The sequence below is a fragment of the Girardinichthys multiradiatus genome, chromosome 22 (assembly GCF_021462225.1).
Source record: "Girardinichthys multiradiatus isolate DD_20200921_A chromosome 22, DD_fGirMul_XY1, whole genome shotgun sequence".
NCBI classification, from domain to species: domain Eukaryota; kingdom Metazoa; phylum Chordata; class Actinopteri; order Cyprinodontiformes; family Goodeidae; genus Girardinichthys; species Girardinichthys multiradiatus.
Window position 1 is genome coordinate 33,655,793 of NC_061814.1, and position 17,841 is coordinate 33,673,633.

Genomic DNA, 17,841 nt, shown 5'->3' on the forward strand with positions numbered 1-17,841 from the left:
TAGGGATGTATGTTAGAAAAACATTACAATGTCATTATTGATCACTATTAAACCACATTTTCCACACTCTTCTCTTTCACCCTGAGCTTTAGGAGTTTGATCAATAAGGTCTACATCAGCTGGGGGCATAAAGGACACTAAAACCCATCCAAGTGGCCAAATATATTACTGGTAAGTAGAGTCTGCCTGCACACCACTTGAAATATACCCAATCAATCAAATACTGCATCCAAGCAGTCATTTGTAATTATGCACACACGAATACATGATGATATTTCAGGTACGATCTACTGTTTTGCAAAGCAAGATAGTAAAACATTTCAGTCTCTATATGTGCAAAGCTGGTGGAGACACACCCAAAAGACCTGCAAAGTAAGGAGGCTTCACAAAGTATCGACTCAGGTGGCTAAAAACAAACTAATGCCACATCTTTCTGTTCTGTCGATACATAAGATACGTTAAAAGGTCCATAGGGGTGTGAATACTTTTGTAGGGACTATAAAAACAGTCATCTTCCTGTGCTTTAATGCATTATCTTTTCTCTCCATACCTTCAGCCAATAAATCAAAAATACAACTGGTAACAATATCTGCGAGTGCTCGGGTGAATTTAAATGATTAGTATGTATTAGGCATCCATTACATTCTGATTTACAGAAAACTTTTCCAATTCAGATCAAACCAATTTGTAAGTAATTATGAGAAGAGCTTCGAAAACTAAACATTTTAGAAGTAACCATGAAAGTAACTGAAAATAAATGTGCATAACATTTTGGCATGTTTCTGTCCAAAACAAAGAGCTGTTATTAAAAACCTCCATCACAGACATGTAATCTTTGAAGATGGTCGTCATTCCAGCTTGGCCACTTTGTGTGGACCGCACTGAAAACTCAGCTGGCTATGCAACAAAACATTTTATAATTAAAAGAAAAAATAATAAGTCATTACTTGAGTGTATTTGTCTGAGGGAGATTAAAGGGCGAAGTGTATACAAAAACTAGGTGTTTCATTTCTGTGGTACCCACAACTGCAGTGAGGCGCTCAACATTTAATGCCAAAAACATATGACTGGAGTAAAGCATCAGTGGTACACACACCAGTCTATAGGCCGAACCATGTTGACATGGAGTCAAACTGATGAAGCTGCTACTCAAATCTACACACTAATCCAGTTAATACTATCACACATATCAACACTTCTAAAAAGTAAAAAAAAAAAAAAATGTTAACATATGAATAAAATTTATTTAATAAACCAATACTATGATAATCATTTTTGGGTTTTACACATTAGGGTTTAAGTAAACTTTGTTGGATGCAGCCCTTTTTTAAAGCAACTACATATGCTGAACAGTGGTAGCAGTTACCTTCGACACGGTTTCCAACGTTTCTGTAACATTCAGTTTGATGCAGTCAGAAGGCTCTCCATCCTTAGCTGGCAACATCTGAATATTCTCTAATAACATCTGCAGTTTAACTTTAATTGGTTTCCTTCTGGGGCAAGTTACAAAAGAACACACCAAATCCAAATAGATCATCTTTTAACATCTCTAATCCTCATTATTATTGGGAAAACGAAAAAGGATCTACAGGGACGATGCAAAAATGAAAGATAAGCTCCTCCCAGGGCTTCCTTCAATCCAAACTAAAGTGACCCATCGCCTCAGTTCTCTCGTAAAACTTCACTGCAACCAAAAGCTCGGAAGACACTTCAAACTAAGAGCCGGTGGAGAAAGGTGAAGAAGAGCTGAGGGACTTAAAGGAAATCATTTTATTGGCTTCAATTATCTAAGTTTTTCCTGCAAATAGTGGGCATTACTGAGGGTTTGGGGCATCATGGGTCAAGGTTATGGCGTTAAAATAGTAATGGCAGGGTGGCGGCGTTGCAGTGGCCCCTGCAGAAGTTGACCTCAATGAACGATGAGCGCTCCAGCAGCGTAACTCACGGAGCTGTCCTGCCAGTTCCTGCACTGACTCGACTGGGCGTAGTTCAGGAAAGAAAAGTTCATTTCTAAACCAGACTTCCTAAGCTCGGCCACAGCCTGCAAAACAGAAACAGATCATTATTTTCTAAATGATGGTTGACAGGCAGATAGACTGTGCAACAATTCTTTGCTCATACCTCTTGAACTTTATAAATGTTGTGACATGAAAGCCGCAACAGAACATCAGTGTATTTTATTGGGATTTAATTTGATAAACACAAAGTAGTGAAAAATGGGGAAGTTAAATAAAAATCTGTTTTATGATCAGGGTTATGACTTAAAACATTTAAAAGCTTTAAAGTCTTTCTGTTTTGGGTTCATATTAAAAATAGACCCCAGATAATGAGTAGTCTTCCCAGCAATAGAAAAAAAATGACAGTTTATTATTACCATCTCAACAAAATAGTAGTTTACAGTTCTTAATGAGTTTACCACCAGACCATCACTTCGCCTCCTAGAACTGAACACTTATTGCAATCCAGGCAGGTGTTTGGGTCATGCATTGAAATTGCTACAAATTAGCAACATATTGTTCAGCTCTAATGTGCCACGTTACTTTTCTGCCACACAGTATTCTGTATGTGGGCCAAATCATCGAGTTCATGTCCAATCTGACCAGAGCACCTTCTTACACATGTTTGCCGTTTCCCCTAAATGGCTTGTTGTAAAATGTGGTGAGGACATCTAAAACGTTTCCAGTCAATAGATTCTCCCACCTGAGCTGTGGATCTCTGCAGCTCCTCCAGAGTTACCATGGGATTCTTGCCTGCTTCTCTGATTAATGCGCTCCTTTCCTGGCCTTTCAGCACAGGTGGATGGCCATGTCTGAGTAGGTTTGCAGTTTTCAGATGGTGGACTAAACAGTGCTCTGTTAGATATCGAGATATTGTTTTATATCCTTACTGGTTTAAACTTCTCGACAACTTTCACCCAGACCTGCCTGATGTGTTCCTTGGTCTTCATGAAGATGTTTGTTCCCTAATGTTCTCTAACAAACCTTCACAGAACAGCTGGATCTATACTGACATTAAATTACACACAAGTGGAATTGTGAAATCTAGACACTAATTAGGTGACTTCTGAAGGTGGATTTTATTTGGGGATAACAGGGTAAAACAGGCTGATTACAGCCTTTGTATACACTACCTTTGTGTTGGTCTGTAACACAGAATCCCAACAAAATACATCAAAGTAACAAAACATATAGTAAAATGGGTATGAATACTTCATTTCAGACATCAGACACAACATAAATATCTGCCATGTGCCTCAGTGAAGTTGGAAATATGAGATCTCACCAATAATGAGAATTCTTCATTAAAGTCGGTACCAACAGAATAAATGAGTGTTTGGACGTTCTTACATTTAGCAGCACTCCAATTGGGTGACGCCCACAGATAGTATTACGATACTTCTTCAAGTAGTTTGTGAAAGAAATTGAATCCAGTTGCTCTATAATGCTCATCCCCTGCAAGAGAAGAGAAGAAGCAGAATTAAAAACATTTTTTCCTTCTTTCTGGACACATTTTATTGTCATTGGGGTGTCTAACAAAGGCCAGAGAGAACCTGCTCCCAGGTGGCAAATTAATACAGCTCAGCTCCCTTTTTATGGAAAAATCACATTTTCCAAAAACCCATTCATAAAAACTAGTTTTAGACATTTTGGATGTTCGCCCATGTTTTTTATGCACACAAGCAGAATTTCTATTTGATTTACATTCAAACATTGATCTCCATTAAGTTCTACCATGATCCCTAATGCTTTCGTTCTTAACTTCCAAAATCTCTCATTGCATTGTGTGTGTTCAATTAGAAAAAAAGCCTCACGAAGAAAATTATAAATGAGCAATTATAATTTTGGCTTCCTAAATAAACATAAGCAGAAGTTAGCAAAATCACAATAACATAAAAGCATCGACATGTTGGGTTTATGATTATTGATTGAATAATCTTGATCAATAATTATAATTACAAATCATAATCTGACAAAATCAATTTCTTAAACATAAATCCTCATTTACGAATCGAGACCAGAGATGTTTCTGGTGTTGTAATTGTGGCTCAACGCCTCTGACAATTACAACCGTTAAATACTCCGTAATAATTAATAACTATTGCCGGAGATGTCACTGTTTAATCGACCATTTCTGCCGAAACGTGTGGAACTTGAACCTTATTTTGACTGACACATCACTTTTGCACACAATGAAACACCAAACGGTCTCTCTTTATCTATGTGAATATTTATTAATTGTCACCTACTCAACATGCAAAATTCTACAAACACAGGGGTAACACATCTAAATAAGCAAAATCAACAAACGGTAGTGGGTATGTATTGACTCAACCAGCAGTTTATGGCACTACAGACGAAGGGAGAGGGGGATATGAGTGGTGGCGAGTGGTGGGGGTTGGAGCGCAGCTCCGACTGTCCTTATGGTCTTCTGATCATAAAACTTCCCCCTAACTCCTGACCACAAAGGATTGATAACTTTTGGCGGCAAGTTAGCACAGTGACATTGAAGACAAAGGTAAAATGGAGAATTTTACCATGAGGTCGTTTTAACAGTCCAGTCTTGCAACGCACCCGCGTTCAGATAGTAAACACAAACAGCTCTGGGGGACACGGCGGATCCCGATATTACATAACACATCAAAGTTTCAACAAGCAAGGTTACATGCACATATTATTCAGAACACATGAGATCCTAACCAGCGATTCTGATCGCTTCTACAACCTCTGACCCTGCCCAGGCCTTCTAATAAAGAAATTTTAAAAAAATGGGTTTTACTTGTGTCGTCTTCTTCCGAATGAGGGAATTCGAGCGAGGAAAAGTGGGATTAAGTTAATTGTGCGTCCACAATTAACTTCAGGGGAACGGTCAGTCTTTGTCCTTTGGTCTTCTTGACAAAAAGGAAAAATATGATCTGACCATCAAAGTCGACTTGAAAATGAAACACGGTAGCGGTTCGTCTCTCCGAAACTCCGTGTCTCCAGTTACGTGTTAACTCACGTCTTCGATCGGCAAAGTGAAATCTCTGGCCTTCTTAGTCCAGAGACTTCAGTTATGAATGGTTCGTTGTCCAACGAGAGAGAATGAATGAAACTCTGGACAGAGTTCTTCTCTTAAAGTGACGCTCTTCAATCACCAGATGATTTCTAGCAGAAGGCAAGTTTTCAAACATGAGCGCCTCCTATATAGCACCCTGTGACGTCAGACTGGGGACGCCCAGTCATATCAGTCGCAATGCTTGATGGGATATGTAGGAGCGGGCTGTCCTGGGTACAAAATGGCCGATGCCATTGGAGGGGCACAGTGACATCCAACAACATGCAGATAGTCCAATACTCAGCAAACAAGTGGTCCAACAGACACTATTTCCATAAAGGGTAACTAAGATAAATCTAACACAATTTGTTGGAGCATTTTAAAAGAACAGTAGAAAACAAACAGCAACATTACAACAGACTTTATTCTATAAGTTAATTCGCATTTAACTCAGCCTGTCTTTCTTTGTAGTTACCATTTTGTCAAGATGCTCAATAGACCTGTAGATCTCTCCTTGAGATTCATCATAGTATGTGTAGCGAAAACGCTGACCTTCAACAGAGAAAGGGACAAAAACACAAAGATAAAGTGTTTTTTTAATCATTTATGAGACTTCTGATCAAGCGTGGTGAAAATGTCAGCGTTTCTTCAGTTTGTGGTACCTACCCCAGTGGCAGAAATCAGAAGAGATTATGAAAAGGTTGGAAGGGTCGGCCAGGTATTTGCTGAGCAGCCTCCCGTATTCCTGCTCCTTAGACTCACTCAGAGCGCCCACAAGCACAGGAACAATGCTGAAGTCATCTTTGTGGCTGCAAAATCAGAAAAGAACATGAGCGGCACTTTAAACGCTATATTAAACTATATGCAACATAGTTATGCATAAATCAAAGGTTTTTCCATATAAAATAAACTGTGTACTCGTTCAATCTCCTGCAAAATCCGTCTTAAAGCCAGTCACCACACTAACAGAAGGTTTTATCAATTATTCATGTGGTCTGTAAATCAGTGCAATTTTGGATTAAACAAAACGTACGGGGCACCGAGAAGCAAAGCCAGGATTTAAAAAATAGCATCTTGTCCTATCTTTTGCTCTGCAAAAAGTTGAAAGAAACAGAATGACTGGTATTCACCATAAGTTTACATCCATTAATGTCAAAATGATCATCTAGATGTCTTTTTCCCACTCCTCCGTCATGTAGACAAAGTGCAGAACAAGTCATAGACGAGACTGTAGCAAAACCTAAAGTGTCTGCGCAATACCCGCTATGCATCGTTAACGGAGGAAACCTGCATTTTGTCATGAGGTCTTCAAGGTAAACATGTTAGAGGAGGCACCGCTAGGACAAACGGTTTGGAATGGCTAAAAATGTTCAACAGTGAGTAAATGCAACTGTGTTTTGTAGGAATTAGGGACATCTGTAATTTCTCCACTTCACCATTTTGTTCTTCTGCAGTTTTTTCCAGGTACAAAAAATTGCTTCAATTCAAAGTTATTTTCCATAATATACTGAGAGTCAAAGTGGGGCCAAAAGTTGAAGCATTTTATTTATAAAAGTAAAACTGTGGTGTTTTAATCAGAGATGTGTCAGCCAGAAGAAATGAGTCTTTCTTCGTAAATTAAGGAAATTTGAACCTTTTACATGGTCTCTTCACTATATGTCCTTTTATCTGGAGAGCATGTTTGACATGGTTTTAGAAGTTTGAGGTAGAGTTTAGGCATTGTCTCGGGGATGAAGGGGGAAAGGGTAAGGGACTCCTGTAGAGTGTGAAGTTAAACTGCAGTTCTGTAATCTATACCTGTGCAGATGCCCTCTCCACGAAAAAAGCAAATAGATTACAAAACAGTCCCAGATAACTTTCCTGCACTTTGAAGTCAGCAAAGCACCTCGTGAACTTCTTCTGCAAAGTCATCAGTTGTCAGCAAAGCTGTACATGGGAACACAGTGGGGCGGAGTTGATTCATCATATTTGGCAACGCAGAAAGTGCCATAAGTTTCCTCGTTTCTTTGGACTATTCGTAGCGCATCTTGTACACCCTTCTCTTGAGCCACGATTAGCCTGTTGCGCTGCATTATTAGATATGTAGTGTGATTGGTATGCACCCTATGTATATGACATATTTTGTTGGCCAGATCGAGGCCAGATTTGGGTTTGCTAGTATAGATATGTAGGGAAATGTAGCTCCAATAAACAATATCTGCAAGCAAGAGGTCACCTATACAGGTCCTTCTCAAAAAATTAGCATATTGTGATAAAGTTCATTATTTTCCATAATGTCATGATGAAAATTTAACATTCATATATTTTAGATTCATTGCACAATAACTGAAATATTTCAGGTCTTTATTCTCTTAATACGGATGATTTTGGCATACAGCTCATGAAAACCCAAAATTCCTATCTCACAAAATTAGCATATTTCATCCGACCAATAAAAGAAAAGTGTTTTTAATACAAAAAACGTCAACCTTCAAATAATCATGTACAGTTATGCACTCAATACTTGGTCGGGAATCCTTTGGCAGAAATGACTGCTTCAATGCAGCGTGGCATGGAGGCAATCAGCCTGTGGCACTGCTGAGGTCTTATGGAGGTCCAGGATGCTTCGTTAGCGGCCTTTAGCTCATCCAGAGTGTTGGGTCTTGAGTCTCTCAACGTTCTCTTCACAATATCCCACAGATTCTCTATGGGGTTCAGGTCAGGAGAGTTGGCAGGCCAATTGAGCACAGTGATACCATGGTCAGTAAACCATTTACCAGTGGTTTTGGCACTGTGAGCAGGTGCCAGGTCGTGCTGAAAAATGAAATCTTCATCTCCATAAAGCTTTTCAGCAGATGGAAGCATGAAGTGCTCCAAAATCTCCTGATAGCTAGCTGCATTGACCCTGCCCTTGATAAAACACAGTGGACCAACACCAGCAGCTGACACGGCACCCCAGACCATCACTGACTGTGGGTACTTGACACTGGACTTCTGGCATTTTGGCATTTCCTTCTCCCCAGTCTTCCTCCAGACTCTGGCACCTTGATTACCGAATGACATGCAGAATTTGCTTTCATCCGAAAAAAGTACTTTGGACCACTGAGCAACAGTCCAGTGCTGCTTCTCTGTAGCCCAGGTCAGGCGCTTCTGCTGCTGTTTCTAGTTCAAAAGTGGCTTGACCTGGGGAATGCGGCACCTGTAGCCCATTTCCTGCACACGCCTGTGCACGGTGGCTTTGGATGTTTCTACTCCAGACTCAGTCCACTGCTTCCGCAGGTCCCCCAAGGTCTGGAATCGGCCCTTCTCCACAATCTTCCTCAGGGTCCGGTCACCTCTTCTCGTTGTGCAGCGTTTTCTGCCACACTTTTTCCTTCCCACAGACTTCCCACTGAGGTGCCTTGATACAGCACTCTGGGAACAGCCTATTCGTTCAGAAATTTCTTTCTGTGTCTTACCCTCTTGTTTGAGGGTGTCAATAGTGGCCTTCTGGACAGCAGTCAGGTCGGCAGTCTTACTCATGATTGGGGTTTTGAGTGATGAACCAAGCTGGGAGTTTTAAAGGCCTCAGGAATCTTTTGCAGGTGTTTAGAGTTAACTCGTTGATTCAGATGATTAGGTTCATAGCTCGTTTAGAGACCCTTTTAATGATATGCTAATTTTGTGAGATAGGAATTTTGGGTTTTCATGAGCTGTATGCCAAAATCATCCGTATTAAGACAATAAAAGACCTGAAATATTTCAGTTAGTGTGCAATGAATCTAAAATATATGAATGTTACATTTTCATCATGACATTATGGAAAATAATGAACTTTATCACAATATGCTAATATTTTGAGAAGGACCTGTAGATACTATAGATTGATAAAAGAGCAAAATATCAGAAGACTGTCCCAAACTGGGACCAGAACCATAATCAATAACATTGGGGGCAAAGGGAAATGCTCAGAAAATGATTTGCAAGTCAAATTTAGAATTTTTACAGTTTATTTCAGAATACTTGACATGGGCCATGGTGTATGAACATGGGTGCAACAGGATTTGTTTAATGGTTTAAAATGGAAATAGGCTGGGATGACATGGGGGGGGGCTACCAAAAGATGAAGGTGGCAAATTGCCCCAAAGTCAGATTAAGGAGGTTTATTTGTGGATGTAGACATGCCAAACTTTACAAAACCATAAAAATCACATAACTGGAAATATACAACACTTAATGACCAAGAGTTGCTTCCTGTCATTCAAAAACAGAAATGAAGTGGGACACACCCATTACGGTTTATACCAACGCATGTGATGCATTTACACTTACTCTGGTCCTGTTCAACAGCAGCTGTTGCTACTGAGAAATTAAAATCACGCACCACTAACAACACTGGAGAAAGTCATACAGGAAGTACACATTTCATACACAAACATAACAACAAAGGCTCAACTGATCTGCTTTACTTTGAGAGGTCATTGTTTTTGCAGCATTTGCACAAAATGTACCTTCTTGAGTTTTTTTCCACTCCACATAAGAAAATAAATCTAATTGCAAACTCTTCCCTGCTGCTATTAAACTTTAATATCGCGCCATTTGCACACGTCTGGTGCCTCATAGCTACACACGAGGACAAAATTGTTGGTACCCCTCGGTTAATGAAAGAAAAACCCACAATGGTCACAGAAAACCTTGAATCTAACAAAAGGTAATAATAAATAAAATTCTATGAAAATGAACTAATGAAAGTCAGACATTGATTTTCAAACATGCTTCAACAGAATTATAAAAAAAAAATAAACTCATGAAACAGGCCTGGACCAAAATGATGGTACCCTAAACTTAATATTTTGTTGAACAACTTTTTGAGGCAATCACTGCAATCAAACGATTCCTATAACTGTCAATAAGACTTCTGCACCTCTCAGCAGGTATTTTGACCCACTCCTCATGAGCAAATTGCTCCAGTTGTCTCAGGTTTGAAAGGTGCCTTTTCCAGACAGCATGATTCAGCTCCTTCCAAAGATGCTCTAGGATTTAAGTCAGGGCTCATAGAAGGCCACTTCAGAATAGTCCAATGTTTTCCTCTTAGCCATTCTTGATTTTGTGTTTTGGGTCATTATCCTGTTGCAAGACCCATGACCTGCGACTGAAACCAAGCTTTCTGACACTGGGCAGCACATTTCTCTCTAGAATCCCTTGATAGTCTTGAGATTTCATTATACCTGCAGAGATACAAGACACCCTGTGCCAGATGCAGCAAAGCAGCCCCAAAACATAACAGAGCCTCCTCCATGTTTCACAGTAGGGACAGTGTTCTTTTCTTCATATGCTTCATTTTTCCATTTGTGAACATAGAGCTAATGTGCCTTGCCAAAAAGTTCAATTTTCTTCTCATCTGTCCATAAGACATTCTCCCAGAAGCTTTGTGGCTTGTCAACATGTAGTTTGGCAAATTCCAGTCTGGCTTTTTTATGATTTGTTTTCAACAGTGGTGTTCTCCTTGGTCGTCTCCCATTAACATCACTTTGCCTCAAACAACATCGGATGGTGCGATCTGACACTGATGTTCCTTGAGCTTGAAGTTCACCTTTAATCTCTTCAGAAGTTTTTCTGGGCTCTTTTGTTACCGTTCATATTATCCGTCTCTTTGTTTTGTCATCAATTTTCCTCCTGCGGCCACATCCAGGGAGGTTGGCTACAGTCCCATGGATCTTAAATATGTGCAACTGTAGTCACAGGAACATCAAGCTGCTTGGAGATGATCTTATAACCTTTACCTTTAACATGCTTGTCTATAATTTTCTTTCTAATCTCCTGAGACAACTCTTTCCTTCGCTTCCTCTGGTCCATGTTGAGTGTGGTAAACACCATGTCACCAAACAGCACAGTGACTACCTGTAGCCCTATATATAGGCCCACTGACTGATTACAAGAATGTAGACACCTGTGATGCTAATTAATGGACACACCTTGATTTAAAATGTCCCTTTGGTCTCATTATTTTCAGGGGTACCATCATTTTTGTCCAGCCCTGCATGACATCATTAAGAGGGGTCATTTTATATTTACCTTATAGGGAAAAAAAAGAAATCTGAGATCACGTCAAATGTATTCAGAAACGAGATAAGACAACCACAGTGAACAAGTGTCCCTGATCCCCAACAATCTAAATGTGATAAATACAGAAGTCTATAAAGTAATGAAGATAAAAGAGTATAATAACCACGTATAGAGGCGTTTCCACTACAGCGACATGGGTTAAAATATTACCTGGGTAGTAATTTAGTCTAGAAAAGGGTCCTAGATGGGAGGCCATAATTTTTTTCTTTACAAGGAACTTTAAGATTAAGTTTTGTTGGAGACTAATTATAACCTAATTGAGTCATATCAGTTTAAACTGATCTACAGCTCATGTTTTCTGTTAACTACAGGTTCAAAACAAGATCAACCTCTGTTTACTCCAAACTGTGGCAAATCCTATCCTGTCCCTCCAGAAGTAAAAATGAAATTAAAATGTTTAAATGAACGGCTTGAGGAATTAAAAGCCTGAATGGTTTTTACCATTTTAAATTCTAATGAAAATAAGACTGAGATGATGATTTTTAGTCCAAATAGCACTGGTGGGTCTACTTCTTGTGTAGTGGATGGCTGTCTACAGAAAACCAATTGTCACAAACCTTGGTTTAAAAATGGTTAGTGATTTTAGACTGAATGGGAACATCAGTTAAGAAGTTAAATCCAGCAAGTTTTACTTGAGTGAAAAGCTGACTTGTTGAAAGATGACTTCAAAACAGTATCCATGCCTTCATCACAACTCGTCTGGATTACTGTTATTCTTTGTACTTTGGAGTGAGTAAGTCATGCTTATGATGCCTTTAGTTGGTGCAAAATGATGCTGCATGGCTTTTAACTGGAACACGGAGAAGAAAGCATATTTCTCCAGTTTTATCCTCTCTCTACTGGTTGTCTGGTCATTTTAAAACTTGTTTTTAAGTCTTTATCCTGTTTCTCAGTCACTCAGATCAGCTGACACGGTGTTGCTGGAGGTGCCAAGGACACGGTGGAAACTCAGGGGAGATCAGCTTTTTGCCAATGCAAATTTAAAAAAAAGGCTCTTCACTAGCTGTTTTTTAAATCTGCTCTTAAGACCTACCTCTTCCGGTTTTTGACCCCGTAAACATTTTTAATTATGTTTTGATTTTCCTTCATGTCTACGTTTTATTTTCCTGTTGCTACGTTTACTTGTATTTTATTATATTTCTACCTTTAATCATTCTCTGTGTTTTAAATTCTAATGTTTCATTTATTTATTCAAAAAAATCTTTATGTTCAGCACTTTGGTCACTACCTGCTGCTTTTAGGGTACCTCATATATAACGTTGGCTTGGCTCAGTGACTATACAAGTTAAAAACTATAACTCCTGAGTTCGATTCTTCTAGCTTTTATTTTCACGATGCAAGTATTTCTCCTTTTCCCTATGGTCCCATGAGAAAACTCACAACCTTTCCAATGTGTATTACCTCTCCATGGCTTTAGCAGTGTAAGGCAAGTGCATTTCAATACTGTGCTCATCTTCATCCGTCTGCAGGCTCATTCTCTCAAACAACCCAGTCTTCCAGAGGTCTGCGTAAACTGCAAAACAGAGAGTTAACTTTATTTGTGCATGTTTAAGTTCTGTTTGCTGTAATAAGACGGGTCAAGGCAAACTTATGTTAAAAAGTTACAGAATCAACCTTTAAAACCTCGCTGAAGGATGCCGAAAAAAAAGTATTTATACTCCTTCGCTTTTTTTACATTTTGCCATGTTATAACCACAAGATTAAATGCTTTCTATTAGGATTTTATGTAACCGACCAACACAAAGTAGTGTTTAATTGTGAAGCGTAAGGAAAATGAAACATGTTTTTCAAATTTATTTCCAAATAAAATTCTGAAAGGAGCAGAAAACATTTGGATTCTACTTTAAGTCCAAATCCAGCTGCCTGTAGCATTAAACCAGCCCAAAATGCCATGGAAGTCTTTATACCAGCAGACATGCTGACAGGTTTTCCCAACAGGTACACTTCTGTGGTGCATTCAAGTACAACTCGTACACCGGGCACTTCTGTGGTGCATTCAAGTACAACTCGTACACCGGGTTGTCTATATATCAAGAAAATCTAGGGGACCTCAGCAAATGTTGGCACAGTGTTCTTCAAAATGCCTATGTTATAAAACCGATCATGTTCCACCTATCCATTCATCTTCTACACCAGGTTTTCCTGTATTGACATGATCAAACCAAATCTGCAGTCATCTAAAAACCAATCACTGGAAAATAGTGATAAAATCTAATTATTCTCCAAAATTGTCCAGCGGCGCAGGTGGTGTAGGGGTTAAGCACGCGACCATGTGCAGAGGCTATAGTCCTCGAAGCAGCTGTCCTGGACCCGGCAACCTTTGCCGAATGTCTCCCCCTCTCTTTGCCCTTTTTCCTGTCTACCTACTGTTGAAAAATGAAAAATAAAGGCCTCTAGTGCGGCAAACAAAAAATTGTTTGTTTTCCTTAATTGAAATGTACCGAACGATGACTGTTGTACATCGTTAATCCCATGATGAATGCACTTTGTTTTAAACAATTCCATCACAGCTTTGGCTGTATGTTTAGGGTTACTCTTCCAGATTTCAACAGGTTTCCAGGATTGCCCTGCATTTAGCTTCATCTACCCTCCCATCAACTGTGATCCTCTTGGGTGTGATGTGCAGCATTACCATGTATAGTACATTTCAGGATTTGTTTGTCTATCCCTTTAAAACTCAATAAAATAAACTCAAGTGTGTGGTTATAATGTGAAAGAATGTGGAAAAGTTCGAGGGGTATGAATACTTTTGCAGAGCACGTTAGCTCTTGAGTTTTCACATTTTCTAGGCAATGATTCAGAATAGTTGAGATAATTAAGGTCCAGTATACATTGTGAAATATAATGTTTTACAACTGACAACAAAGCTAAATCACCTCCTAAATGGCCACTGCTACTCTATAAATAATTTAGCAGCTGGTAGAAATTCAAAAATAAATGTAGCTGAAATCACAAGGTCAGGTGTGAAAACTGCATGTACCCTTCTGGTCGATTCTCAGGTCATAGAGGGGCGTTCTATAGATCTCTGCAGGCGACAGGGCACAGCGGGAGAGGGGCACATGGTGTGAAGGTCCCAGAATGAACACCCTACGACTGAAAGCCAAGAGGACCTTATCTCACTCACTCCGTTTTCACAGAAAGCACACAACCAGCATTATGTTCTGTTATCTACACAGCATCTGTTCATTCTGTTGGAGGACTGAAATGAAGATAAGAAACTTTCATGTAAAACTTTTTTTCTTGAATGAGGAATAGAACCAGAAAGCTGAAGAACTTACGTAACAGAGGGATCCACCTGCTTGTAAGCGTGTGCTGCACAAGCACCACAGTAGGTATACCCGGCATGGCTGCAAGCAAAAACACATTGGTATAGCATGAATACTATTTTGCATGAGCTAGAGAGGTTTTTCTCCATCTGTCGGGGTGCTCTTACGGTGCTATGATGGCTCTAGCAGGTCTGATTGTGGACTGTGCATGAGACAGCCATTCCTCTAGTTGTGCATTCAGCTGAGATCCTGCAGACAATTTAAAGAATAAATAAACATGATGATGTGTTCAAATAAGCAGTGACATACCTCACCAAAACCTAGAACGACAATGCTAAAAAACTGTAATTAACCATGGGCCTCTATGCTATTCTCATAGTAGCCTTCCAACTGTAGTTTCAAAACAGTGCTACAATAACAATACTGATGGTTGGTGCTACTTTAGTTTCCAAACTGTGACTCTGTTTTTTAGCGTGCAACCAGCCAAATGAATCCATCTTCTAAGCATGGGAAAAAGTAGTAGCTTTTTACTTTCAGATGAACAGCAGTGTACCGGAGGAGAGGAAGAGCTGTGTTACTCTGAGCTTTATACAACTGGAGAACACACCAGAAAGAACCCCACAAAAAAACTACTACATCAAGTATTTTGCTTGACTGCTGTGATTTGTGGGGACAGCACCAATTCTTCTAGACATGGAAAGAACAATTTGGCGACAAACTGCTACATCCATCTTTTCCCATTCTTCAAGAAGAACCTCTTTTAGAGCCTTTGTGCTGCATGGAGAGTGATGCTCCACTCATCTCTTCAGAATTCCCCCTACGTGTTCAATTGGGTGCGGATCAGGAGACATACTTGGTCAGTCAATAACCTTCCCCCTGTTCTTCAGAAATGCAACAGTAGCTTTAGATGTGTTTTCCATCATTGTCATGTTGGAAACGTGCATGATGACCAAGGGCAAGGAGTTATGGTAGTATCTTTCCTTTTAGTATAACGCAGTAGATCTGCGAGTTTATGATGCCATTAATGAAACGCAGCTCCCTGACTCATAAGGACACTCACCACCATGTTTCACAGTAGGAACCATGCATTTTTCTTTGAAATCCTCAGCTTTGCAATGCCAATCAGTTTTGAAGCCATCACTTCCAAAAACTGTGATCTTTGTCCCAGTACTCTGGAGTCATCTTTTTCAGCATTGGCCCTGGCAAATTCTAGGCGTGCTTTTTTGTGCCTGGGCTTAAGGAGAGGCTTCCTTGGTGGACTATACCATGCATGACATTCCTCCGCAGCGCATGCCGTATGGTGTCACGGCAAACCGTCACTCCAGTTTGGCTTTCTACTTCTTTAGCTAACTGGAGTGAACTTGCATGATAATTCTCTTCAACCCTTCTCATCAGAAGACGCTTCTGTCGAGCTGGTAACTTCCGTGGACGGGCTTGAACGTCTCTGTGAGATGGTTACACTTCCATCTTTTTTTCCATTTGTGGATCCTTTTTGCTTCTAAATGAATAAATAGACTCACCAGTGGCTGAATTCTTGCTCATTAGAATTTTGCAGTCTTAAGTTTGACTTTTCTCTTGAGCTTTTAATTGGCATGTACTCATTTTTGCAACATGGGTTTCAATTAATTTGTTAGGAAAATTACTTTCGTGTGCGCGCAAATGAACACATCTTGTTTGCAATCGATGGCCCACATTAGTGGGAGTATTTTGTAGTATAGTACCCCATAGAAAAGGTGGATTCTGAATGGAAACTAAAGGGTTTCTGACAAATCTGGTGGGGTGTACTCATTTATGCTGAGCACTGTACATGGGGCTTATTCCTGAGGTTAGGGTCCAGAGACCTTTTAATAATTCACCCTAAAAAAAAAAGTACATTTTTTAGATGATTTTAATAGTCTGTTAATGTTTTCTACAACCCATTTAGAACAAATACTTGTAAACATGCTAAATTAGCCTGTGAAAGGTCCAGATGCCTTTAAAAATATTTTAATAATTTATGTCTTGAATGCAGAATTTAACCACAATAGTTTATTTGAAACATAATGGAAGCTGAATGTTTTTTTTTTTTTTTTGTTTCTAGGCAGAATATATTCTGTCGCAGCTTTAATGTTAAAAATATACTCTGCAGTAATGAATGTGATGTTTAGAATGAATGGACTATTAAAGTATTTTTGAATTGAATTGTATTACAAGTTAATTGGCAGGAACCACATCAAATATCATTTGTTGAAGGTTTAATGGCAATATCTAAAATACATTTTTTTAATTAGGAGTTTTGTGATTTGGGTTTACAACTTTTCACTGGTTTCAATGAAAACTAAAAACACAACAATGTTATTTCTAGCCCACACACATGATCTTTTAATCGGAATGTTAATTTATTGATAATATATGAAATAAAATGATTCTGAATTATGAATGCTGTATTTAAAACACGTGTATTCGTGGATTTGTGATATAAAAAGCTTAGTTTATAACATTTATATAGAGTGTGTTTATAGTCCAGGTTACACATTAGCATTTTACTGCATTTGTGTCCCACACTTTGTTGGGATGGATCTGGTCATCCTACTTATAAGTGGAAAAACTGAAGGTTTTGTGTCGGAGTTCTTTTCCATAAGAAATAGCTCACAGTTTGGATAATGGGGGAAGGGGTGCAACATGAAACTTCTGGTTTCTACCAAGCCCTGCCCAGTTCTTTGTTTGACGCCAGGGGGAATTTCAGCACATTACCTAAGCGGGTCAGGGAACAGCAAGAGACCTTAATAATAACAGTTGCTTATACTGCTGAAGGTGTTAAGAGGTCTGGGACTTTTCTAAAGCTGTATCGGTTAGCATCTAGGCCAGGAAGTTCTGCTATGTTAGCTTTGGTTGACTTCAAAAGCCTCATCTACGTAATCTTTCTCCTCGCAGATGCCCGTCTGTTTTCAGACACCAACAGAAGATAAAGTGCTAAATGAGCTTAAACTAACTGTGTACCTCATGGGGTGACACCGAGGAGGAGGCCAATAGTTAAACGTTAGCCAACCGACTTTTTTAATTAGCTTTACCGTCGGCTACCCTCGCCAGGGGGGGGGGGGGGGACTAAGAATAAACCACTGCAATATTTGGGGAGGTTTTATAATACAAATACGAATAATAAGTCACACCACCGTCAGAGAAAAGAGGAAACAAAAACAAGAGTTAACATGCAGAATGCGAACGCAGACCGTGCTGTGCTGACAGTTACCCGAAGCTGAGTACCAACTCCCGGCGTGACTTGCTTCTCTGCACACCACTCGATTTGACATCTTGGCTCCCAAGCCGCCTATCTTGGTTAAGTTGATTCTCGTCAAATGCGGGGGGGAAAAAAAAACTGAATTGTAAACTCCAGTGTTTGCTGACTGACAAATTACACACCGCCGGCTGCTAGCTAACTTGCTTGAAAAGACAAAGAGCGATCGCCAATTGGACTGTA

At 39.5% G+C, this 17,841-nt stretch overlaps 1 protein-coding gene across 1 annotated transcript; it reads right to left on the reverse strand.

The window, feature by feature from the left end:
- Nucleotides 1-1,224: 1,224 nt before the first annotated feature.
- On the reverse strand, nt 1,225-17,818 carry memo1 (mediator of cell motility 1). The gene is made up of 9 exons (XM_047351157.1): nt 17,614-17,818; nt 14,552-14,633; nt 14,397-14,465; nt 14,099-14,211; nt 12,520-12,631; nt 5,701-5,843; nt 5,510-5,586; nt 3,348-3,452; nt 1,225-2,041 (listed from the first exon to the last, which is right to left on the reverse strand). Exons 1-9 carry the CDS (start codon nt 17,672-17,674, stop codon nt 1,910-1,912), a joined length of 894 nt encoding a protein of 297 aa, XP_047207113.1. The 5' UTR covers nt 17,675-17,818; the 3' UTR covers nt 1,225-1,909.
- Nucleotides 17,819-17,841: the final 23 nt, after the last annotated feature.

Coding starts and splice junctions, on each gene's coding strand:
- memo1 (XM_047351157.1), bottom strand. CDS start 17,674: ATGTCAAATCGAGTGGTGTGCAGAGAAGCAAGTCACGCCGGGAGTTGG. Junction 14,466..14,551: donor GCTAGAGCCATCATAGCACC/GTAAGAGCACCC, acceptor TTTTGCTTGCAG/CCATGCCGGGTATACCTACT. Junction 5,844..12,519: donor ACTGCTAAAGCCATGGAGAG/GTAATACACATT, acceptor CTGATTTTGCAG/CCACAAAGATGACTTCAGCA.